Source organism: Sinocyclocheilus grahami, unplaced genomic scaffold (assembly GCF_001515645.1).
Source record: "Sinocyclocheilus grahami isolate Dianchi unplaced genomic scaffold, SAMN03320097.WGS_v1.1 scaffold11.1, whole genome shotgun sequence".
Taxonomy (NCBI): Eukaryota; Metazoa; Chordata; class Actinopteri; order Cypriniformes; family Cyprinidae; genus Sinocyclocheilus; species Sinocyclocheilus grahami.
The window spans coordinates 1,336,852-1,363,564 of record NW_015505190.1 but is presented as its reverse complement, the minus strand read 5'-3'; the positions used below and the strand labels follow the sequence as shown (position 1 = coordinate 1,363,564).

The window sequence follows — 26,713 nt, the reverse complement described above, 5'->3', positions numbered from 1 at the left end:
AAAATAACATCATATAAAAATTTTGTTTTAATTAAAAAAATTATGTGGCAACACCTGTGGTCATAGTTGTAATAAAAATTATAACAGTATGCAATAAAATAAAATCAAAGAGGATAAAACGAACAATTTAAAAAATATATATTATTGCTATATTGTTTTTCTAACAATTTTGATACATTGGAATGAAGCTTCAGAGTTTTTCAGGGACATTTCTCTTTTTCCACACTAAACGTCTTATATTGAAGGAGAAAGTGTCCCACTGTCATCCTCCCCAATGTCACAGTGAGCACAGACGCTTTCTTCCTTCAGAAGGCATGTTTGTCTCAGTCTGTCTTTTTTCTGCGGCTCGCCCGTGGTCACTGAGCCTCTTCTCCTTAAGAGCCTGTGAGCAGAAAGCCATTAAACCTCTCCAGAGCCTCGTAAGGGACCGCTACAGAAATGAAAGATGGAGAGATGGAGAGGACGCTTGAGCTGCCACTCATTTTGCACTGAAATGGGGAAATGACAGAGTGAGGGAAGGAAAGAAAGAAAGGTGGGCTCAGAGGAGTTTTAGCTATGAAAGAGAAATGAAAGGCTACGTGATTTATGCGGTAGGGAGAAAGAGAGTGTGAAACGTGTAAATGTTTAATTGTAGGGGCATGTTTGAAGATTACAGAATGCGGTGATGAGAAATGAGAATAGACTGCCCACCCAGAGAGAGACCGCTCTCTGGATAGGTTGAGATAAATGAGTGTATTGATGGGAGGAATGAGAGATGGATCCAGATGCCGCTCTACGGTAACTGAACTCACAGTACACTGCGTCGTGCTGCTTGGTTATAAAGCCATTACCATCATGTTCGTCCGACATTAATCACCAATTAAACACAATCTGCGTTTGTTGGAGGGGTGTGTTTATTATTCCTCAGCACTCTGGCTGGCTCATCCTCGGTGTTTGTGCTCGTGTGTGTGTGTGTGGTACTGTATGCCAAATCCTGTGAGGGCTGTAATTAAACGTGTCCTGTGGGATTACGGTGGGTGATGACGTAGACTTGTCTTCTAGCCAGGGTGGATGAGGGATGAGGCGTTTCACAGGCAGTGGGCTCAGAACTGAAGCCTCAGGCTTTTTGCCCTACAGTTTCCATGTATCTCCTGCTGCTGTGGATCACCTCGCAGCTGTTTGTATATGTGTGTGTGTGTGTGTGTTAGGTAATCTCCTCCTTTCATGCTCTTTTGTCTCTGTCTGGCTGGTATTATCTGCTAGGACTATCCTCTCTTCTCTACTTATCACTTCTTTGAAAAATATCATGTAAAGGTATATAAAAGATCTATTTTTCAGTTTAAAATATTCAGATGTTCTTAAAATGATATAAATGCAATCATGAGTAGATTACTGCTTTTATAAATCCAAGACAGTAATGTTCAGTAAAAATAATACTAAATTGTATTATATTTTAAATAAATAAAAATTAACAAATGGGCAAAACCTAGTGTTTCTAGGATTTAAGATTCTAAAATTACAGTTAATTAGTTCTTGAGGGCTGCACTGTGATCCTTAAATAGAATCTTTTAATGTCATAAAATGGTTCTGGTTCTAAATATGCCTGACAAGCTTTTTGGTATGTGAACTTTTTTAAACACTTAATTACATTGTAGTTGGTGTCAAAATTAGGGCTGCAACAACTAATCGATAAAATCGATTATTATCTATTATGAAAATTATCGACAACGATTCTCATTATCGATTAATCGGGTCTGCCCACAGTGCACGTCCAACGGAGTTTACATAGGCTACTTGTCCAACTTCAGCCGGTCGCGTCAAATTAAAGCACTGAATTACATATTTCTATGGACAAAATGCATCTAAAATAGTGGAGGACACAGAATGAGATGCTGCAGGAGAGTTACGTAATCCAAGCTGCCCAAAACATGATAATTCTTTATTTTAAGCTTTAAGCTAATGCATAGTGTAATGCCTTGCCCTGTCAGGCACTTTAACAGATGCGTGTGCGTCCTCAGCGCAAAAACACTTTCAGTTAACGGTCATAATAACCTTATGCATAAATGTCACAAATTCACGCGAGCATTTCCATTTTTGCATAAAGGTCCGTCCTGACAGTCTGTGTTAAATTTTAATCTTTACTGAATGAGCGCCATCGCGGCGGACAGAGTTTGTGATTTTATTCGTCTTTATCATCTTTATTATTATTAAAATTTTTAATGCAGAGATTTAAACTATATTCACTATATACAATGCTGAACAAATTTATTGAAGGGGTCATATGATGCGATTTCAAGTTGTCCTTTCTCTTTGGAGTGTTACAAGCTGATTGTGCATAGATAAGATCCCTGAAGTTGCAAAGACTAAAGTCTCAAAACCAAAGAGATATTCTTTATCAAAGTTAAGACTCTGCCACGCCCCCCTAAAACGGCTCGTTCTAACACGCCCCCACATATCTACCTCACTATGTGGAAATATTAGCATAATGCCGCTCAAATGTGCACGCAAAGAAAGAAGGTGTGGTTTCAGTAACCACAGTTAGTGTTGAAGCAGCAATGTCAGGGAGTCGCTGTGTGTTTCTAGGCAAACGCAAAAGCACTTTATTTGGCCTTCCGAAAGTAGATGCATTTAGGAATTTTTAAGATTACTTACAACAGAACAGCAATGCATTTTATAGACAACCGTTTCGTGAACCTAGGAGAGGAGGTAATTCTGACTTTGCTATGACAATCTGGCGCTTCTGAATCAGCTATTGACTGTTCAAATGCGGAGTTTTGTGCATTGTGTGTGTGTGTGTGCGAGAGAGCGAGAGAGAGAGAGAGAGACAAAGTCACATCACAGTAGAGTCAGCTGTCTTAACCGCGGCTTGTGTACGAGCCTCGTAAGGGACCGCTACAGAAATGAAAGATGGAGAGATGGAGAGGACGCTTGAGCTGCCACTCATTTTGCACTGAAATGGGGAAATGACAGAGTGAGGGAAGGAAAGAAAGAAAGGTGGGCTCAGAGGAGTTTTAGCTATGAAAGAGAAATGAAAGGCTACGTGATTTATGCGGTAGGGAGAAAGAGAGTGTGAAACGTGTAAATGTTTAATTGTAGGGGCATGTTTGAAGATTACAGAATGCGGTGATGAGAAATGAGAATAGACTGCCCACCCAGAGAGAGACCGCTCTCTGGATAGGTTGAGATAAATGAGTGTATTGATGGGAGGAATGAGAGATGGATCCAGATGCCGCTCTACGGTAACTGAACTCACAGTACACTGCGTCGTGCTGCTTGGTTATAAAGCCATTACCATCATGTTCGTCCGACATTAATCACCAATTAAACACAATCTGCGTTTGTTGGAGGGGTGTGTTTATTATTCCTCAGCACTCTGGCTGGCTCATCCTCGGTGTTTGTGCTCGTGTGTGTGTGTGTGGTACTGTATGCCAAATCCTGTGAGGGCTGTAATTAAACGTGTCCTGTGGGATTACGGTGGGTGATGACGTAGACTTGTCTTCTAGCCAGGGTGGATGAGGGATGAGGCGTTTCACAGGCAGTGGGCTCAGAACTGAAGCCTCAGGCTTTTTGCCCTACAGTTTCCATGTATCTCCTGCTGCTGTGGATCACCTCGCAGCTGTTTGTATATGTGTGTGTGTGTGTGTGTTAGGTAATCTCCTCCTTTCATGCTCTTTTGTCTCTGTCTGGCTGGTATTATCTGCTAGGACTATCCTCTCTTCTCTACTTATCACTTCTTTGAAAAATATCATGTAAAGGTATATAAAAGATCTATTTTTCAGTTTAAAATATTCAGATGTTCTTAAAATGATATAAATGCAATCATGAGTAGATTACTGCTTTTATAAATCCAAGACAGTAATGTTCAGTAAAAATAATACTAAATTGTATTATATTTTAAATAAATAAAAATTAACAAATGGGCAAAACCTAGTGTTTCTAGGATTTAAGATTCTAAAATTACAGTTAATTAGTTCTTGAGGGCTGCACTGTGATCCTTAAATAGAATCTTTTAATGTCATAAAATGGTTCTGGTTCTAAATATGCCTGACAAGCTTTTTGGTATGTGAACTTTTTTAAACACTTAATTACATTGTAGTTGGTGTCAAAATTAGGGCTGCAACAACTAATCGATAAAATCGATTATTATCTATTATGAAAATTATCGACAACGATTCTCATTATCGATTAATCGGGTCTGCCCACAGTGCACGTCCAACGGAGTTTACATAGGCTACTTGTCCAACTTCAGCCGGTCGCGTCAAATTAAAGCACTGAATTACATATTTCTATGGACAAAATGCATCTAAAATAGTGGAGGACACAGAATGAGATGCTGCAGGAGAGTTACGTAATCCAAGCTGCCCAAAACATGATAATTCTTTATTTTAAGCTTTAAGCTAATGCATAGTGTAATGCCTTGCCCTGTCAGGCACTTTAACAGATGCGTGTGCGTCCTCAGCGCAAAAACACTTTCAGTTAACGGTCATAATAACCTTATGCATAAATGTCACAAATTCACGCGAGCATTTCCATTTTTGCATAAAGGTCCGTCCTGACAGTCTGTGTTAAATTTTAATCTTTACTGAATGAGCGCCATCGCGGCGGACAGAGTTTGTGATTTTATTCGTCTTTATCATCTTTATTATTATTAAAATTTTTAATGCAGAGATTTAAACTATATTCACTATATACAATGCTTAACAAATGTATTAAAACAAATTTATGTAAGGTTTTTAACAAATTATGGTTTGTGCCAATGCTGCTCTAAACTAACAGTACTGGTGATTACCAAAATCATTTTTTAGCTTTCTGTATGGGTTCCAATATGCATAAGCTCTTTAGTAACAGTAGTAGGCTGTTTCTAATGCTATAATATAATTATTGCTGTTATCTATGAAAGAAAGGCAGAGAGCTTTATAGTGTTTTATTTTTTCAGATACCCAATTACAGTCAAAAAGTACTTAAACAATGCCAGCAAGAATGCAAGCTATGAAGGGCATAGGAGGCCATTTTTGTTATGTGAATAAATAAAAGTATTTAGTTATAAATAAATGACATAAAAAATTATTTGATTTAAACAATTTTTTGACAGATTCCTAAAATGTGTTTTCTCTTTATTATGGCAGGGGGTCTAATAAATTGTTAAGCACTGTATGTTTTCATAGCATTCAGTTGGAACGTTTGTTATAAGGACATTGGGCAGAATGTGGAATAGTGTGGAATTTTAACAAAATAAAAAAAGAAAATGGTTTGTTTTTAATCCGATTAATTGAAAAAATAATCAACCAACTAATCGATTATCAAAATAATCGTTAGTTGCAGCCCTAGTCTAAATCATGGTAAAAATGTATGATAGTCATAATTTTTTGATCAAAAAAAATTAGCACAGGACAATGTATGCATCTGTGTGTTTGTCCACAAACAAAACAAATAATGGCTGTATGAGTGAGTCAGTGAATCATTCTTTCAACTGATTCATTCCAAAACACTCAACCATTTAGAAAAGAAACAAGTGGATGTCTGAGTCCAAAACTGCATACTTTGAGTAGGTACACAAAGTAAAGTAATTACTTTGCAACCATTAAAAAGTACATTGTTTTAATGTGTGTAGTATAAATGTAATCCGGATGTACCATATTCATCATGTTGTCATTGTCATGTGACCCAATATTGTCAGTTGTGTCCTTCACTGCCATTCACAAATCTTCTCTATGAGAATGGGTTAGTAATGTGTCCATTAGATGCATACTTCAGAAGCTCAAAAGAGATTAAAAAAATTCAGTGGGGTGTGTGTATATATATATATATAATAAACAATAAATAATTAATTTAACATGCTCTCTGAAAACAAATCCTATCTTACACAAATAATGCTCATTTAAAATAACTTATTTGTTTTAAGGCTGTTTAATTTTTTTACCAGACAAAAATACTGATTAAGAAATGTTATTTCTCCCCCAAATCCTTTTATGTCTTTTTCATCTTTTTTGTATGATCTGATTTCTATTCTCTTTCGTCCCTTGTGTCTCATTATTTGGAGAAGATTTGTTTTTCAAGCATTTCTTTTAATGCGTTGTTCCTTCTTTGATAAAATATTGATTGCTTCTTTAATATAATGTCTTATTTTGCTGTCTTTTTTTCTAGACCACGTGACATCCAGTGGTCGCGAGTGAACGACACTCTTCCTGAGAGGGCTGAGAAAACGGGCAACATTCTCCTTATGTCTCGCCTCAGCCAATCACACAACGGCACCTACCTCTGTCAGGCGCATAATAATTACGGCCGTGCAGCCGACCACTACACACTGCTGGTGTACGGTAAGAAAACAAGCGTGTCCGGTCACATGACCCCTTCTAAACTACTCAGGACAGTCCCCATTTTTGCATGTCAAAGTATGTAGGCTTTCATTTGAAACCTGTTTTCACAAAACAATTCCATATGTATACGCATGAACACCTACACTTTCTTTTCCGATCGAGAACAGCGTGGGTTCTTTATAGCTACAGAGGTGGTTTACTGTGGCTTTGAATGCGACAAAGTAGTCTTGTTCTCCCACCATGGTGTGTGTTTTTTTTTTTTTTAGTCCTCCCCCTCTCGCCCAGGTCGGTCCCCTGTGGTTGTTCAGGGTACTGCATCTTCCAGCTGTGTCTGTAGACCCGCAGGATGTGTGATGTATTTTGAAAGAGTGCAAGAAATTAGATCCCTAGAGGTCTTCCTCCTTTCTTTCTCTTTTTTCCTCCTCCTTTTTGCATGGTAACGACAGTCATCAAATACGCACCTTAACGAAGCAGCTCGGAGAGCACAGGTGGGTGGGAATGTCATCTTTCATCCCGCTTCTATCCTTCGCTCCCTCTCTCTTCCGCTCCTTCTATCCACGGTTCTTTGTAGGTGAGCCTCTTAGCTTTGAAACACCTCTGCACTTCAGAAAATGTCCCAGGAATCCCTTTCTCTGCCTGTTTATTCTTCCGTCCTTCCCTACTGCATTCTTTCCTCCCTCTTACTTCTTCCTTCTTTTCTTCCTTTATGCATTCCATCTTTCCTTACTTCCTCCTTTCTTCCCCCCTTTATTTGTTCCCTCCTTGCCTCCATTCTTCCTGTTTCTTTTTTCGTTTCCTCCTCCCTTTGTTCCTATTTTATCCAACCTTCCAATTTTCCTTCCTTACATTATTAATTGCTTTGTTCCTGCTTTCATCTTTCCTTCCTTCCTTCCTTCCTTCCTTCCTCATTTCCTTCTATTTTTCCTACCTTTCCTTCCTTCCTTCCTTCTATTTCTATCTATCTTCCCTTTATTCCATTTAACCTTTTCTTTTTTATATCTTTTTTCTTTTCCTTCATTCCTTTCTGTTTTCATCCTTTATCCTCCATTTGTTTCATTTCCATCCATCCTTCCTGTTTATTTTTTCTTCCTTAGTTTCTTCCCTTCTTTTCATCTATCCTTCCAATTTTTCTTTCCTTCCTTACTTTATTAATTGCTTTGTTCCTACTTCCTTCCATCTTTCCTTTTTTCCCCTTTCCTTCTATTTTTCTAACTCTCCTTCTTTCTTCTTGTCCTTACCTTCCATTGTTTTTCTGACCTTCCTTAATTTTTCTTTCTTTCTTTGATCATTTTTTCCTTCATTCCTTTACTCCTTTCTTTGTTTTCATCCTTCATTAATTTCTCATTTCCTTCCTTAGGTTTAATACTTGCTTTGTACCACCCCATCTTTTCCCCTTTTTATCCCTCTTCCTTCCTTTCTTCCTTCCTTTTTCTTTCTTTCGTTGCTCTTCTACACAGAACACAGACCTTCCAATTTAATGTGTTTGTGTGGGAGTAAATGAACAAGATTTGGTGTTAACTCTCAGAGGTATCAGCGTATTTAGGCTTCATCCGCTGGAAATCCCATGCTCACTGCAACTTAAAGAGAGAAATGGCTGACTGCTGAAGGCTGATAGAGGATGAGGGAGAACCATCGAGATGATGAGTCAGCAGTCACAGTGACACGAGAGGGTGGAGGAAGGCTGATCTCTATATCTCGCTGCTTTGCACTGACAAACTTTTTTATCACTGATTTATTTTATGTCTAAAGTGACCATGAAGTGCAAAATGAGGAGCAACCAGCCAATACGAATAGAATGATGATTATAAACTGGAGGATAAAATGAGTCAGGAAAGACAAAATGAATCAGGGTGATACAGATAGGGAAATGAGAAAGGCAAAAGGACAGAGGAGGAGGAAACTTTGTTTTTCAGAAATTTTGCAATTTATGCTGACTGATATCCAAGTGTGTATTTACCACATGGCTCAACAGGTACGCCTGTCTGTGCTGCGTTATCTTTGTCTGTCTGGAAACTTTTACATTTGCATATATATTCGGTACACACTTTTTTACCAAACCCACAAGAAGCATTTTAATGTGCTACTACTTTTTATATATTTATTTCAATGTATCTGTGTGGGTTCAGGTTTTGCCTACACAAGAACTGCTAAACCTGAAATCACCTACATTGTAGGCAGCAGCCAAAAGTCTCTAAGGAAAATGTCTTAAACATGCTAAATAATGCTTTATTGAAAATACAAAAATGTAAAAGGTGTCTCAGTGCTAGATTGAAGATTAGAAGGTAGAAATCTTCATTAACGCTTTAAATCTCCATTAACTATATTGTATAAAGCAAAGCATATGTGAATATGTGTGTGTGTAGTGTACTCCTCACCTCCACATATGCAGCTTGTCCAGTGGTCAAGCGGTCAAAGGACAGTCCCCTGGAGACATGCTTATGTAAAACAGCAGCAGTACTTACCCATGATGAACCTCACTGCCGATAAAAACCATTACAATCAAACGACCTTAGAGAACCACTGAGATTGAAATGAGTGAAAGGATGGATGGAGAAAGAGATGGAAGGAGAGCCATCGTTGCTCGCAGGAGAGAGAAAAAGATGTAGCACAGTAATGAGCTGTGGCTCTAATTGGAAGAAACAACATGGGCACTTAATTAATGAAGTGAAACTCAGGAAAAGGAGAAGAAAGCATGAGCAAGAGGGGATATAGTAATTGAAAATGTCATATTTTAACTTTGGATAGTCATGACAGGAATATTAAGCGTGGTGAATCGAGGAGTGTGTCGAGTTGACGACAGAGACTTGGCCTTTGAGCTGAGAGGGGAGAGGTGAGAGACTGTGGGATTTACAGACTCCGTATACGGAGGATTAGAACAACTTAAAGATCTGCCACTCTCTCTTTCTTTGGTGCTATAATGTGGCACAAAACCCAGAGTCCCAAAAACGCAGAGAACAACATTGCTGACGTGACTCACCCAGACATCTGTGTGATGAAATGTTTATCAGCTTCCAGCCTGAGCCGTAATGATGTGCAGGAAGCAGGAAAGAAGAAACGCCTTTTAAATGATTGGTTTTGGGAAAAGTGCAGGAAAAACTGAAAAATGTAATGGATGAAAAAGTTGGAGCACTGAAAAGAGAGGAGAAAGGAAAGAGGGACAGGAAATGTAATGAGAAAAAGGATCTGAATGACAGAATAGGGCAAGCAAAACAAAATTTGGTCATTATTTACTTACCCACATGTCATTCCAAACCTGTATGGCTTTCTTTCTTCTGTAGAGCACAAAAGGAAAGATTTTGACTGCCGCTTTTTATGCAATTACAATAAATTGGGACCGAAGCTTTCAAGCTTAAAAAGGATCCAAAAGCCCCATAAAATAACATAAAATCCTCCACATGATTTGTGTGCTATACTCCAAGTCTTCTAATATACTGTTATTATGTGAGAAACAGACCAAACCAGATGAGTTATCCCCAATTTTGTGAATTTTCTTTATTTTTACGTGTTGTGATCATGCGAGAAGCAGCTATTTTGATTTGTGAGTGAATTATTTTTTTATTTGTGTATCCTTTCAGTGAATTGGTTCATAGATATATCAATTAATCCCAATGTAACGTTTGCTTAGTTTCTTACACAAATCAATAGTAAGAAGACTTGGAACTAGTTGTATGCTCAATATTTATGAAACTCATATGGTTCTTTTGTGCCAGTCTTTGTTTATGGTCTGAAGAATGTCTCCATTTATGTTGGATGGGAAGATTTGGAATGACTTAAGCGTGAGTAAATAATGACAGAATTCACATTTTTGGGTCAACCGTCCATTTAAGAGTAATTTTTAAAATAATTATTCCTTCAAAAATAGTTTTTGAGGAAACTGTACCTTTAAATATCTGAACTGTTGGGTTCAAAATATGAGATCTTTTGCTACAGAGAAAGATAAGAGGAATTGAGAGAAGAGGAATGAGAGGGATGATTAGCAGGCCTTCTCTTTCTGAAGAGTCATGGTGGTCTTGGGATATTGATCGGTCTGGTACCAAGCTGTTAATCCCTCGGAATGTTGAAGCCCACACACATACACAACCGAAAACTGTGGTGCTGCTCTTTGTTGCATAAAAAGCTGGTAGACCCATATGCAGATGGAGGAGAGAGTAGCTGCGAGGCTGCAACAGGAGCGAGATGGGGCGAGAAAGAGCGATGAGGCTAGTGCGTATATTAGAGGTGTGGAGGATGGTGAGCAGAGCCGTAAGATTGATGATCTTTGGGACGGAGGGATTGAAGATTACAGTGAGAGAGAGAGCTGAGCCCAGGGTGCACGGTAACTGCAGTATTTTGCAGTGGTGAGAGATGAAAGGGTGGAACAGGAAGATGCTGCACCCTGCTGGCTGGAGATGTTACCCGCAAAGAGACCCTTGACCCCGGCCGAGGGGTGTAATTCATGAACATCATGGTTTATCTCTTGCTCACACACTCATACACTCACTCACACACTGATAGGCCTCATTTTGCATGTGTATTCCCCTGCATGTGCTTGTATGTAGCTGCAGTAGCTCGTAAATAACCCTGTTGTAAATCCATTCCCTTGTAGTGTCTGTCCCTCCCAAATCTCATCCTGCCATCGCTCACCTTCCATCCTCCAGCTTTACAAAGGAATACCAAGGTAACCTTTCTTCCATCACCTCACCTTACCTCATCTCCATTACATTATTCACTTCCCTTTTACCTCCCTTTTTTTCCCCCTGGGGTGCACTTAATGTTAGTTTATTGCACCAAAAATAGTCATACTTTAGTTTTGCATGACTACATTGAAATTTCTTTCTTTCCCTTAGAATAATTCAGGGTGTTTGTGTTATTGTAGCTGTAAGAATTATGTAACCAACCTCTGTTGTGATTGGCTAACCTCTTCATTTGTGGAATGAGTGACAGTTTTATTACAGTGCTTGCACAATGAGCACTGTCTTAATATTTATTTTTCCTCTTCTCATTCTTCTACACAAATTTCTGCAGTTATTTCGGCTTGCTTCATTTGTTTTGCAAATAGTTTTCTTCATAATTTCAACCTTATGCTGCCTTTTCACTGATGTGACAAACTATAAAACCAAAAGTCATTCATTTCCAAAGGAGAGTCACACAGCGGCTGTGATATATTCCATTGAAAACTTATCAGTCATTTTTGAGACTTTATCCAAAACACCCACCACTTAGAATGGATGATAATTTTGTTAAACACTATAGCCTTGGAAAGCCCATATGTTGACAGCACTTAAATACATTCAATGGTTCAAGAAACTTTTATTGAAAATCTATGTCTGGTTTCTTTGTCGTTGTGAATTGCTGTCAGCCCTTCATATAATCTGTTTTTGGTTATTGTAGTTATAAATAAGTTTATATTTGTTTAAAAATTTAATTCAGTTGTGCTATTGACTAATGGTGCATTCATGCCATGTTGTAATTACAGTAATTACTATATGACAACCGAGACATTCTACTTAGAGCATTTCATGTCCTCAGAATTATGCGTTTCTATTTCAACTCAATTAACGGCAACATGAATCTGTGCAAATTAAGTAATCAGTAAACAAAACCCAAATAAAACAAGAAACAGATGTTATGCAACTGCCTTATTAATATACTTTTAAAGTTTATTTAGATTATTTAGCAGCACAATTGCTATTAGTTGTCCAACTCTGATCTAGCTACATTAAATTGTATTGTGTCTTTCTATTATTTTCAGATTGATCTTGCGTTAAGACGTTTACAATAGTCAGTTGTTGGAATTTATAAACAGAAGTAATACAAGATAACTACTTAACTACTATTGACTGCTGAATTCACTGGCATTTTGAATGTTTCTGTGTGATGCTGCATGAAAGGTACAAATTGGAGCTTTCAGAATTTACAAATCGCATTTACATGTTATGTGAGGATGTGAATGTTTTTTTTTTTTACAGTACAGGTCAGAATCTCATAATTATGGTAATTCCGACATGGCATGAGCACATCTTTATGTTGATAAGATGTTCAGCATTCTAAATGTAATTGATTGGTGACATCATGGTGATACACTGTATAGACAAAGGCATTGTGACACCCCCTTCTAATGAACAGGTTTGCCTACTTTAGTAATTTCCATGAATACAAATCTTAATGTTTAAGCATATAATGATGTTCTAGGGAATTGTGTGCTTCTAATTTTATAGCAACAGTTGGGACAGGACCCTTTTCTATTCTAACATGACAATGCCTCTGTGTATAAGGCAAGGTTCAAAAAGAAATGATTGATTGAGTCAGTGTGGAAGAACTTGACTGGTCTGCAGAATCCCAGCCGAACGCCTCTGGTGTGACTTTAAATGCAGACCTTGAGCCAAAATCTCATCAACAAACACCAGTGACTTGTACATACACTATATGGACAAAAGTATTGGGACACCCCCTTTTTTAGAACAGAAAAAGGCACTTCCAAAACTGTGGCAACAAAGATGGAAACATAATTCATGCATTTAAAAATTGTATTTCCATCTCTGTTGCAACAGTTTTGAAAGTGTCTAAAATGACTGTACCCATATGTACAAGTCACTGCTGTTTGGTGATGAGTTTTTGGGTCAAGGTTTGCATTTAAAGTCACACTAGAGGTGTTCAGCTGGGATTAGAACTTGGCTTTCTGCAGACCAGTCAAGTTCTTCCACGCTGACTCAATCAATCATTTCTTTTTGAACCTTTCCTTATACACAGAGGCATTGTCAAGTTAGAATAGGAAAGGGTCCTGTCCAAACTGTTGCTATAAAATTAGAAGCACAGAATGCCATAGAATATCATTATATGCTTTAACATTAAGATTTGTACTCATGGAAATGACTAAAGTAGTCAAACCTGTTCATTAGAAGGGGGTGTCCCAATACTTTTGTCCATATAGTGTATGTGCATACTGAACTCCAGTTGTGCTGCATCCCGATTCGCATACTATCCATCCTAAATAGTATTCGAAATTAAAATGAGTCTGTCCCAAACATGGTATGTAAATGAGTATCCCAAAGGTACCCGGAGGATCAGTTATTTCCTGTGAAAATTCAAAGTGCAGAATATTGGCTAATATTGCCCACAACCAGGGTTTGAAATAAACTTTTTCACTCACCAGCCAATTTGGCTACTAAATTTTTAAGTTACCGACCATTCATAATTTCTACTAGCCAAAAAAAATTAAGCAAATAGATAATGAAATAAAGGCCGGAGGTAAGCCAACAGCTTGAGGCTGTCCACACTGGATGTGACAAAGTGACCATTGCAAATCATTTGTACTTTGTCAAACAGTAGGCCTATGTCATAAATAGAACGAGGCATCAGTTTACTGTCGGGGATTTGTCGTGCTGTGCTGCGCCACATCCAGTGTAGGCCACATCACCGATTATAATGGATTCTATAGTATTTTGTCGCATCTTGTGTAGACACGGTGCGAGTCTTCAGGCATTTTCTTTTTCGTTATTGCTTCAATGCAAAGGAAACCAGTGCGCCCGCCATTACTGCTAATAAATGCTATCATCCTTTCCTCACCCTGATGTCTTTCCAAACCTGTATGACTTACTTTCTTCTGTAAAACACAAAATATATTTTGTAGAATGTTACAAAACTGAATTAACATTTTACTTAAATTAAAATTTATTAGAATGAAACATTTAAAGAGAAATAAGCTATTAAAGTTTGTTTACATTGCAGTTTGTTTACATGCATTTTACCTTGTAGTGGCTGTTTTCATGTTTTCATGTTTAATGTTGTCATATCACACAACTGTATAACACAATTCTGTGTCATTTCTGAATGGATCGAGCGATTTGCGCTGTTTATCTCTTTGCACAAACTTTTCCCATCAGTAATGAATGTAAAATAAAAGAAAAAAGAAGATTGTTCTCGTGAGTGTGGATCATAATTTCTTATAATAAATATAGGTTTGGCCATAAACTTTATAAACGTTCATAAACATTATGCAAACACATGAGGGAGAGTTCTCTGCATGAAAGTTCTACGACTGGAAAATCAATGTTCTACTTTTTTCTCCTATATGGTAAGAAATTAAATTAAATGTGGATGTTACCTTTGACAAGATGATTGACAGGCCAGTTTACGCTAATAGGATGCATATAACTATGCGACAGATTGGCCATCAAAAACACAATTTTATGACATGATAGTATGTCCCAAAAACATATACCTTTTCTTCACAAAATGAGGACATACTTTGAGGGCACAGTATATGTAGGCGAATATGTAGCCTAAATTTTAACATTACTGTTTGCTGGCTTTGCAAGCACTGTTATTTCCTTCAGGAAATGCAAATCCAGTTTTTTTAATTGTCTTTCACCTCATTCTCCACCTAAACATATGCTAATTCCTCCCTGACGGCTCTGCTCCAATGCTTACTTTGAAACCAGCTTGGTTCCATATGTTTTCTCCTGCTAAATCGCCTAGCTTCTCTTCTTCTCATTCATGTTTTGTGTTTATTAATGTTCCTTTAGATGCATGTGCACACAATCCTATTGTCTTCCAAGTGCCCTTGTCATCTGAAGCGCTAGCACCGCTCTCCAGAGGATCTACTCAGCTGCTGCGCCTTGTTTTTCGTTAGAATTTAAGAGCCTGAGAACAGATGAAGAAACACATGCTTAAAGAGAGAGCAAGAAAGAGAGCAAAAAAAAGACACAATGACCCTTTAAAAGAGGCCTGGCTCTATACAGCATCACTTGTCATTCATGATGTTGTGGGAAGTGAGGTCAGGTCAGACGGAAGCCCTTAATCCTCCCACCTGACAGAACTACTAAGAGACTTCACTGTACCGCAAGACATCAACATCACGCAACACTGCACAAACCTCACACCGCAGCTCCAACACACTGACCTGCAGAAGAGATCAGATGCATTTTCTAACATTTCCATTTCATGCACCTCAAAGTGCACAGTCATTGAATCAATGATGCTTTTTTTGATGGCTCTATATTTCATATTCTCTCACATACACCTTTTTCTCATTTCTTGCTCTTCCTCTTTCTGACTGGCAATGTATATCACACAACTGTATAACACAATTCTGTGTCATTTCTGAATGGATCGAGCGATTTGCGCTGTTTATCTCTTTGCACAAACTTTTCCCATCAGTAATGAATGTAAAATAAAAGAAAAAAGAAGATTGTTCTCGTGAGTGTGGATCATAATTTCTTATAATAAATATAGGTTTGGCCATAAACTTTATAAACGTTCATAAACATTATGCAAACACATGAGGGAGAGTTCTCTGCATGAAAGTTCTACGACTGGAAAATCAATGTTCTACTTTTTTCTCCTATATGGTAAGAAATTAAATTAAATGTGGATGTTACCTTTGACAAGATGATTGACAGGCCAGTTTACGCTAATAGGATGCATATAACTATGAGACAGATTGGCCATCAAAAACACAATTTTATGACATGATAGTATGTCCCAAAAACATATACCTTTTCTTCACAAAATGAGGACATACTTTGAGGGCACAGTATATGTAGGCGAATATGTAGCCTAAATTTTAACATTACTGTTTGCTGGCTTTGCAAGCACTGTTATTTCCTTCAGGAAATGCAAATCCAGTTTTTTTAATTGTCTTTCACCTCATTCTCCACCTAAACATATGCTAATTCCTCCCTGACGGCTCTGCTCCAATGCTTACTTTGAAACCAGCTTGGTTCCATATGTTTTCTCCTGCTAAATCGCCTAACTTCTCTTCTTCTCATTCATGTTTTGTGTTTATTAATGTTCCTTTAGATGCATGTGCACACAATCCTATTGTCTTCCAAGTGCCCTTGTCATCTGAAGCACTAGCGCCGCTCTCCAGAGGATCTACTCAGCTGCTGCGCCTTGTTTTTCGTTAGAATTTAAGAGCCTGAGAACAGATGAAGAAACACATGCTTAAAGAGAGAGCAAGAAAGAGAGCAAAAAAAAAGACACAATGACCCTTTAAAAGAGGCCTGGCTCTACACAGCATCACTTGTCATTCATGATGTTGTGGGAAGTGAGGTCAGGTCAGACGGAAGCCCTTGATCCTCCCACCTGACAGAACTACTAAGAGACTTCACTGTACCGCAAGACATCAACATCACGCAACACTGCACAAACCTCACACCGCAGCTCCAACACACTGACCTGCAGAAGAGATCAGATGCATTTTCTAACATTTCCATTTCATGCACCTCAAAGTGCACAGTCATTGAATCAATGATGCTTTTTTTGATGGCTCTATATTTCATATTCTCTCACATACACCTTTTTCTCATTTCTTGCTCTTCCTCTTTCTGACTGGCAATGTTTGCTGTCTTCAATGTCCAGCAAGAATTGAAGGGATAAAGACTGTGTTTTCCAGAACAGAATAGAAGAGAAAGACAATTACAAGTAGAAGCAAGAGACGCTCTCTAATGTCACTTCCTCAGCACCGGGTGGCTGGTTCCCTGAAAAGTGTGCGTGAGGCAGGGAGCAGCGTTCATTTTTCATCGTCTCTGAAACGGACTCCTAATGAAATGTTACTCGACAGCCTGTTCAAAGGCGACCTCCCTCTCCAGCTCTCCCGCTGTTTCTGAAGCATTTGCGGTGAAGGTGAAGTGTGTAATTTTTTTGATGTTTAAATACTTTCTCTTATCCCAGCTTAATATGCAGAGACAACTGTAAGTAAAGCCATTTGTAGGTTTATTTCCCTTAGAAAATGTAAACACTGGGTCTCTGTGGTGAAACCATTGTTTTGTTTGTTTGAAAATCTGGACCACACAGCAACATCAGCTCAACCAATGGTGTGAGCTTGGGGGCGGGGTTATCAGTTTGGCTTACCAATAGAAGACAGGAATTGTTTTTGAAAGCAAACATTATTACACACTTTACCTTTAATTTCATATTTAAAAAAAAAAAAGACATTGTTTACTCACTCTGGTGGTTTCAGATCCATATGCTGTTCAGCGAAACACAAAAGTTTGAACAATTTCAAAGAAAAGAGCTGTGTGAGAATTTTCTTCCCAAGGAGGGTTCATAGTGAGCATGTTTGTTAAAGAGATACTTCGCGCAGAAACAACAATTCTGGTGCACTAATGGGATTTCTTTGTTTTCACAAGTCACTTGTTTTTAGTTAAAATGCTAAAGCTGAAACCTTTTTGTGTGTGTCTCAGACCCCGGGGCAGTGGTGGAAACCCACAGTGCCGTTCCGTATGCAATGATTGGGGGTATCCTGGCTCTGCTGGTCTTCACTGTCATCTGTGTGCTCATCGTCACCATCTGGTGTTCAGGTACACTTTAAATATCTTGCATTTAAAGGCCAATATTATTCAAATATCATACAATTCTCATCAATAGTGACATTACACAAACCCATTTTAGGCTTAATATTAAGAAATGCATTATGCACAAGTAGTACTCCAAATACTGTTTAATTATCATTTTTATATGAGTAAGTCTCTAGCAGTAAATGTGTTAAAAGATTTGAACCACTTGGTATGAAAGAAATGTATTTTAAATGTATTACGTTTTTACTAGGGTTGTTTTTCAGGCACTCGTGAAAACTTTTCTGATTGGTGTTGACATTTGCCCCACGCTCAAACATACAGCACTTTCCTTCCTCACTCTTTCTTGGCATTGTACTCGTTTTGTATGTCACTTTCTCTCTTCTGCTCTCTCTATCTATGTGTCTCTCTGTTTCTTTCATTCACTCAGTCTCCATCTCTCCTATTTTGCTTTTCTACCCACCGGTGTGTGGTGTAAACAGGTTGTTAAATATTTAAGGATGCTGTCCAGCCTCATGTGTTGATGATTCTGAGTGTCTCTGCCTCTCACTGTTTCCTATCTGTCAGTTTAGGTAAAACTTTACTGTAAAAAAAACATTACTGTAACTTCACACACAGACTCCGATGGCATCTTTCCTCTGCAGTCATTGTCTCTTTTAACTAATAAAATGCAAGCAATAAAAATAACGGTGCACTAATGGGATTTCTTTGTTTTCACAAGTCACTTGTTTTTAGTTAAAATGCTAAAGCTGAAACCTTTTTGTGTGTGTCTCAGACCCCGGGGCAGTGGTGGAAACCCACAGTGCCGTTCCGTATGCAATGATCGGGGGCATCCTGGCTCTGCTGGTCTTCACTGTCATCTGTGTGCTCATCGTCACCATCTGGTGCTCCGTCCGACAGAAAGGTGACCTCCTCTCTCCACAAACACTGACATGTGGCACCTCACCTTCTGAGGAGAGGGAGGAAGTAACAAATATCCAGGCGGTAGAGAGAGTGTCTGGGGAAGATAAAGGCTGGTTCACACTGCACCAACATCAACCAGGTTCAATCATTCATCCAGTTTGTTGGTGTTTGGTGCAGTGAGAGCCAGCATGAACAAGAATTGAAAAAAGGACAGTAGTAGATGGTGTTATAAGGTTGGGCTGTACAAAATACTATATGATGGTAGAAATATTACTCTGTAGAGATTTTTACTGTTAAAGTGCCCCTATTATGCCATTTTTACGGTTCCTAATATTGTTTTGGGAGTCTCCTACAATAGGATTACATGCATGCAAGGTCAAAAAACGCTTTAGTTTTCTCAAAATATGCATTTAATATCACCTCATTTTCCAGAGATTCTCAAACAATTCGTTCAAAGCAGTTCAAAGATTCAGTCTCTCTAAACCCCTCCTTTCCGTCTGCTCTGCTCTGACTGGTCAGATGGCCTAGTCTGTTGTGATTGGTCTACGGCGTACAGCACGTGTCGGAAACGATATGCCTATTTCAATAGTTTTGTATTTTGAACGCTCTATAGAAAATATAAACATCTATTATTTATCATACTTACAGGTTGTGATTCAGTGGAGCAGCTGGTCCAAATAAACAGGATACTGATCCATCTTTCAACAGCAAGCGTTTTGTGAATCCCACGTTGAACTCCCCGAGATTAGAGAAGCAGTCATCGGCTCAAGTTGTTCGCGGCCGGCCAACGTAGAACATAGGCGCGCATTATGCAAATGTGTTACCCCGTGACGTGTAGCCGTCACGGAAGTGGGATTAGAATGACTAACGACTCGTTTCAGCTGTTCAGAGTCCATTCTTTATTTTGGGAGACAATAACTTTATTTATCGTGCGCTTTCAGCTTTACAACTTTGCAGATCGTTTACATTCACATATAGCTACATTACACACTGCATGAAAGGCAATATTGGAAATGGCATAATAGGGGCGCTTTAATACTGCAGTGGATTCTTATCAGTGATCAAACAGGGTGCGTAATGTACACTGAGTAATGTGAAAATACAGAGCGAGATGTGAGGATGAATAAAGGATGTATATAAGCAAGAAATGCATGAGTATTTTGAATATTATTTAGATTCAGAGTTTTTGGAATATTAGTTACAAGCTCTACAGATCAAAGATATTTTTTGTTTGTTTGTTTTTTAAAGAAATTAATACTTTTAATTCAGCAAGGACACATAAATTTGATCAAAAATGAAAGTAAAGACATTTATAATATTATAAACGTTTTCTATTTCTAATAAATGTTCTTCCTTAAGCAGCACAGCTGTTTTCAACATTGATAACAAGGTGCAAATCAGCAGATTAGAATGATTTCTGAAGGAGCATGTGACTGAAGAATGGCGTAATAGCTGCTGAAAATTCAGCTTTGCCATCACAGGAATAAATATTTTTGAATGCATTAAAAAAAGAGAACAGTTATTTTAAATTGCAATAATATTTCACTATATTACGGTTTTAGTGTATTTTTGATCAAATAAATGCAACCTTGGTGGAAATGTTACAACCACAAACTTTTGAGCAGTAGTGTTTTAGTTATAATATTACTTTTTTTTTACTGTTTACTTGGTTGGGGATAAAGAGATCAAAACTGGTCAAATGTGGTCTGAAATGTAGGTTACTTGTATTATCTTTTTGGTTATGGAACTGTTGTATTAAACCAGTATCGCACTAGTGATCCTGTTGGAGATTTTGATCATGCCACCCACCCCTAAGGTGATGTAACGGATGAGTAAAGAAATCAGGAGGAGAGAATAGTTGGTGTAGGTGTTTTCTTCTTTTTTTGATTCCTGAGGGCACATATATTTGTGTAAATGTGTTCAGATGAAAAAAAAAAGAAAGAAAGAAAGAACGAACGTCTTCAGAGGACTGTGCCAGACCTGTGATATAGAGATGTAGCCCAGGAAAATGTGGGCACGGTCCTCATGTTTAATTGCCGTTTTTCGTCAACCATATCGTGGCGAATCTATAAAGAAAACTTAATTACCTCTGCCCTGAACTCTTTAAGAACTTCTGGCCATCTCTGTGTGTCACCGTTTCCAATAAAGATCACGGCACCCGCAAATTGGGGCGGAGGCAGAGGGCGCAGAGGAACCCGAGCTCACCTGCCAATCAAAATCACATGCAGTTAGTTCACCCATCGGTGCAGAGACAGAGAGCATTAGGGTTGTCTAACCGTGGGGTGACTGGAAAGGCAGAATGGAAGTGATTAATCTTAGGGCAGAGGAAGAGGTACATTTAAGCTCTGATACATTGTGCTGGTCTTGCGCGGTCCACGACATCACTGTTTTTAATGGCCCCATCAGCCTCTGCTGCACACTTGCATTTTAGGAAAGCAAAATTGCACGTGCATAAGATACCCCGTGACGTGTAGCCGTCACGGAAGTGGGATTAGAATGACTAACGACTCGTTTCAGCTGTTCAGAGTCCATTCTTTATTTTGGGAGACAATAACTTTATTTATCGTGCGCTTTCAGCTTTACAACTTTGCAGATCGTTTACATTCACATATAGCTACATTACACACTGCATGAAAGGCAATATTGGAAATGGCATAATAGGGGCGCTTTAATACTGCAGTGGATTCTTATCAGTGATCAAACAGGGTGCGTAATGTACACTGAGTAATGTGAAAATACAGAGCGAGATGTGAGGATGAATAAAGGATGTATATAAGCAAGAAATGCATGAGTATTTTGAATATTATTTAGATTCAGAGTTTTTGGAATATTAGTTACAAGCTCTACAGATCAAAGATATTTTTTGTTTGTTTGTTTTTTAAAGAAATTAATACTTTTAATTCAGCAAGGACACATAAATTTGATCAAAAATGAAAGTAAAGACATTTATAATATTATAAACGTTTTCTATTTCTAATAAATGTTCTTCCTTAAGCAGCACAGCTGTTTTCAACATTGATAACAAGGTGCAAATCAGCAGATTAGAATGATTTCTGAAGGAGCATGTGACTGAAGAATGGCGTAATAGCTGCTGAAAATTCAGCTTTGCCATCACAGGAATAAATATTTTTGAATGCATTAAAAAAAGAGAACAGTTATTTTAAATTGCAATAATATTTCACTATATTACGGTTTTAGTGTATTTTTGATCAAATAAATGCAACCTTGGTGGAAATGTTACAACCACAAACTTTTGAGCAGTAGTGTTTTAGTTATAATATTACTTTTTTTTTTTTACTGTTACTTTGTTTCTGAATTGCATTTCATCTTTTGGAAATTGTCTCTTGGTTGGGGATAAAGAGATCAAAACTGGTCAAATGTGGTCTGAAATGTAGGTTACTTGTATTATCTTTTTGGTTATGGAACTGTTGTATTAAACCAGTATCGCACTAGTGATCCTGTTGGAGATTTTGATCATGCCACCCACCCCTAAGGTGATGTAACGGATGAGTAAAGAAATCAGGAGGAGAGAATAGTTGGTGTAGGTGTTTTCTTCTTTTTTTGATTCCTGAGGGCACATATATTTGTGTAAATGGGTTCAGATGAAAAAAAAAAAGAAAGAAAGAAAGAACGAACGTCTTCAGAGGACTGTGCCAGTCCTGTGATATAGAGATGTAGCCCAGGGAAATGTGGGCACGGTCCTCATGTTTAATTGCCGTTTTTCGTCAACCATATCGTGGCGAATCTATAAAGAAAACTTAATTACCTCTGCCCTGAACTCTTTAAGAACTTCTGGCCATCTCTGTGTGTCACCGTTTCCAATAAAGATCACGGCACCCGCAAATTGGGGCGGAGGCAGAGGGCGCAGAGGAACCCGAGCTCACCTGCCAATCAAAATCACATGCAGTTAGTTCACCCATCGGTGCAGAGACAGAGAGCATTAGGGTTGATCCTGTCTAACCTTGGGGTGGCTGGAAAGGCAGAATGGAAGTGATTAATCTTAGGGCAGAGGAAGAGGTACATTTAAGCTCTGATACATTGTGCTGGTCTTGCGCGGTCCACGACATCACTGTTTTTAATGGCCCCATCAGCCTCTGCTGCACACTTGCATTTTAGGAAAGCAAAATTGCACGTGCATAAGATCGATTTTTTTAATTAAACGGTGTCATGCCTGTGCCACAGAGTCACTTCTGCCCGAGTTATTTCAGTTATTTGTCTCCCAGCCACAGAGGCAAAACTGTCATATAATGATGTGAATAAAAAAGTCGCACTGTACCAAGTCACTGACTGTGCAGCAAAATGTCAGAGGTGATTATTCCTAATGAATTTAGTGAATAATTAAAAGTTGATCTGCATAAGTTCCCCCCAATTACAGTAAGATGACTTTTGCTGGCCCTGCGAAAGAAGCTGTAACTGTCAGAAACGTGATGATGAATGTTTATATTTGTGCGATCTAATACAACGGCATGAATCCCCAGGGGACAGTTTAGTTTGAGACATACTGATTGAGGCCACTCGGGTGTAGGTGAAGACACAAGAGGGAACGTGCAAAAGTTATAGACTGTTATGCATACAAATTAGAATACACTGAGAATACTTTATACATTGTGCTGGTCTTGCGCGGTCCACGACATCACTGTTTTTAATGGCCCCATCAGCCTCTGCTGCACACTTGCATTTTAGGAAAGCAAAATTGCACGTGCATAAGATCGATTTTTTTTAATTAAACGGTGTCATGCCTGTGCCACAGAGTCACTTCTGCCCGAGTTATTTCAGTTATTTGTCTCCCAGCCACAGAGGCAAAACCGTCATATAATGATGTGAATAAAAAAGTCGCACTGTACCAAGTCACTGACTGTGCAGCAAAATGTCAGAGGTGATTATTCCTAATGAATTTAGTGAATAATTAAAAGTTGATCTGCATAAGTTCCCCCCAATTACAGTAAGATGACTTTTGCTGGCCCTGCGAAAGAAGCTGTAACTGTCAGAAACGTGATGATGAATGTTTATATTTGTGCGATCTAATACAACGGCATGAATCCCCAGGGGACAGTTTAGTTTGAGACATACTGATTGAGGCCACTCGGGTGTAGGTGAAGACACAAGAGGGAACGTGCAAAAGTTATAGACTGTTATGCATACAAATTAGAATACACTGAGAATACTTTAGAAGATAAAAAAATAAAAATAAAAATAAAAAATATGGATGGGCATGAGGGCTAGTTGTCATGTGGGGCAGTGTTGTTATAGTTAATTATTTTATTAATTGAAATCTGAAAATAAAATATAATTATTACATGAAAACTAAAAAAAAACTATCAAATGTTAGTTTTGGAAATGTTGCCTTGGCAACTAACTGAAATAAAATAAGTTTAGTACTAAATATATTATATATTAAATATACTAAAATCACTCAAACTAAAATAAATATAAAGCTAAATAGAAATATTTTTTTAAAAATGACAAAAGCACTTAAAATTACTAAACATTTAACTAAAATGAAAACTAGTTAAGCTAATTCCAAATATTAATCAACACTAACTTATAGGAATTACATAAAGGTGAAGGAATGATGACAATTTTTTGGCTGAACCATTCATTTAAGATTTCTATGTTTTTGTCTTGTTTATAATAAGTATTTAAATATCTAAAGTATTTAAATCGAATATTTGAATAATACTACATAATTCAAAAATTAATACCGATACGGGGAAGTTTTCACAAGGCTTACATCTCAGAAAGGTGTCAAAAATCCAATTGTGCTTTTGTATGATGGTTTCAAACACTTCTTAAATTTAAATGATTTTTTGTGAATTCGGCTGTTAATAAATGTTGTTGTATGAAAAGTGAACATAGATCACACTTATACGTATTCAGTCAATTATATAATGATGGGTGATTTGAACTAAAAGGCTAAACCAGGACAGAGGCATTTTTCATAAATGTCAGGTAGGGGCAGCTTACCACATTTTTTATTGGGGTTGTCAAATGTTTTAAAAGTTAATGATTAAATATCAACCAGCCTCAGTCCCCTACTGGATGCAAATCAAAGCAGGAGCAGACAATAATTAAGACAACATTAAGTCCTGTTTTTAATAGAAAATATATCTAATTGCACTCGGCAAGTGATTTAATATGTTTTTTGTTGTTGTTTTAATTCCTGTAGTGAAGTATGAACCTAATTCTGATGAAATTGTCTTTCTTTCTCTCTAGGTTCATATTTGACTCACGAGGCCAGTGGGTTGGATGAACACGGTGAGGTTCAGGAGGCGTTCCTCAACGGTAATGATGCCAGCCAGGGCAAGAAGGAGTACCTACTGTAGCGCCGCCCTAGAGGAGCTCTTCAGAAACACTGGACCTCTGCAGAGTGCACACCGCAACACACACTATTCCCAAAAACAGACCCACACACCACCACTACGACAACCAGAGGGAATCACAATCGTGCCATATGAAGATGGAGTGGGAAGGAGAGAATGGAGACAACATTGGAGCGGGGTGGAGAGAGCCGGAAGGAGAGGATAATTATTATGATTGAAAGAGACCATCACACACACTCTTTCTGTTTTTACTTGCGAGTACCATAGACAACTAGCTGTAATTGTAGGACCAGGAGAGAAAAGTGTCCATTCAAAACAGGCCGATCCATAACCCGGGTGAAACGGCATCGCTGTGGGAAGCCGCAAAGGGCTTATGAGCTATTGAATGTCCCAACGTGAGCAAATTGAAATTCCCTGCATTTGCCAAAGCGTTCGGGCCTCAGAGACTGAGCTGGTAGACAATAAATCCACCAATGACAGCGCTGAGAGCTCAGAGCCGTCCTCATAAAGTATTCATCTGGGCTTTTCATCTGGCGACTCCATTATCTGCTCACGTTGGCCAAAACCTGTTGACTTGTGAAAAAAAGTTTCTCTCGTTTTGATCCTCTCTCGATGACTCTCGATTTCCCGCTCTCCGATGCTCCTTCCTCTCCCTCCACTATCTCTCCACTATTGTTTGTTAATAATTAAGGGATTAGACATGTTCTCTTTTATGAGAGGAATGAATTGGAGCAGACCGTTCACTCTGACATTGTAAAAAAGGGGCTTAATTATCGCGAAGTCATTGGAAACGTGAAACCGTGAGGAGCTCGACTTGGGTGAGAAAAAACAGGAAGGAGTTTGTAGAGAACATGTCAGAAATTTCAATATAAATATTTTTTTTTTCGATTGCTCAACACGAAAACGCTTACACAATGAAACATATCTCTAAAGTCATTATTTGTATGAAAAAGTACGTTAAATGACTCTTTTAAGAAAAAAAAACATTTACTTTTGCGCGCATTACCCAGCGATGCTATCGTACTAACACAGAATATTAGCTTAGAGGTGCAAAACTGAACAAACTACTGTTACGTCATCTTTAAAAAAAATAAATAAATACAAATTCAAAAAAAATATATATTTCGTTTGTCTTTAAAAGATATCAGAGGTCTTAATTGTTTTTATTAATTATTATTTGGACTATTATGATCGTCGTTGTTGTTATTCTTATTATTCTTACTGTTATTATAATTGTAAATGTTATAAATTGTATACTTCCCATGCTTTAGTTTTACCAGTAGAAACAACCGTGTACCCACTTTTCTCTCTTCTCTTTCATTCACTTCTGTCATTTCCTTCTTGATCCTGTTTGTGTCTTTCCTTCTAGTTGTCCGTCTTTCACTTCCTGTTTATTTTGTAGTCTTTGCGTCGCTGTTGATATAGCTAACTGTACATCTTTATAGGGGAAAGATACCAAGCACGACAAACATTATTTGTATGAAAAAGTACGTTAAATGACTCTTTTAAGAAAAAAAAAACACATTTACTTTTGCGCGCATTACCCAGCGATGCTATCGTACTAACACAGAATATTAGCTTAGAGGTGCAAAACTGAACAAACTACTGTTACGTCATCTTTAAAAAAAATAAATAAATACAAATTCAAAAAATATATATATTTCGTTTGTCTTTAAAAGATATCAGAGGTCTTAATTGTTTTTATTAATTATTATTTGGACTATTATGATCGTCGTTGTTGTTATTCTTATTATTCTTACTGTTATTATAATTGTAAATGTTATAAATTGTATACTTCCCATGCTTTAGTTTTACCAGTAGAAACAACCGTGTACCCACTTTTCTCTCTTCTCTTTCATTCACTTCTGTCATTTCCTTCTTGATCCTGTTTGTGTCTTTCCTTCTAGTTGTCCGTCTT

At 37.9% G+C, this 26,713-nt stretch overlaps 1 protein-coding gene across 3 annotated transcripts in view; it reads left to right on the top strand.

Annotated features, from left to right (window-relative positions):
• The window catches only part of LOC107595194 (cell adhesion molecule 4), a 167,974-nt gene extending 141,710 nt beyond the window's left edge, over nt 1-26,264 (top strand). For all 3 annotated transcript variants that reach the window (XM_016285548.1, XM_016285556.1, XM_016285541.1), the window contains exons 6-8: nt 6,124-6,296; nt 18,348-18,476; nt 24,689-26,264. In XM_016285548.1, coding sequence (XP_016141034.1) covers nt 6,124-6,296; nt 18,348-18,476; nt 24,689-24,798 — 412 coding nt within the window. In that variant the 3' untranslated portion in view covers nt 24,799-26,264. The remainder of the gene's footprint in view (nt 1-6,123; nt 6,297-18,347; nt 18,477-24,688) is intronic.
• The last annotated feature ends 449 nt before the right edge of the window (nt 26,265-26,713 follow it).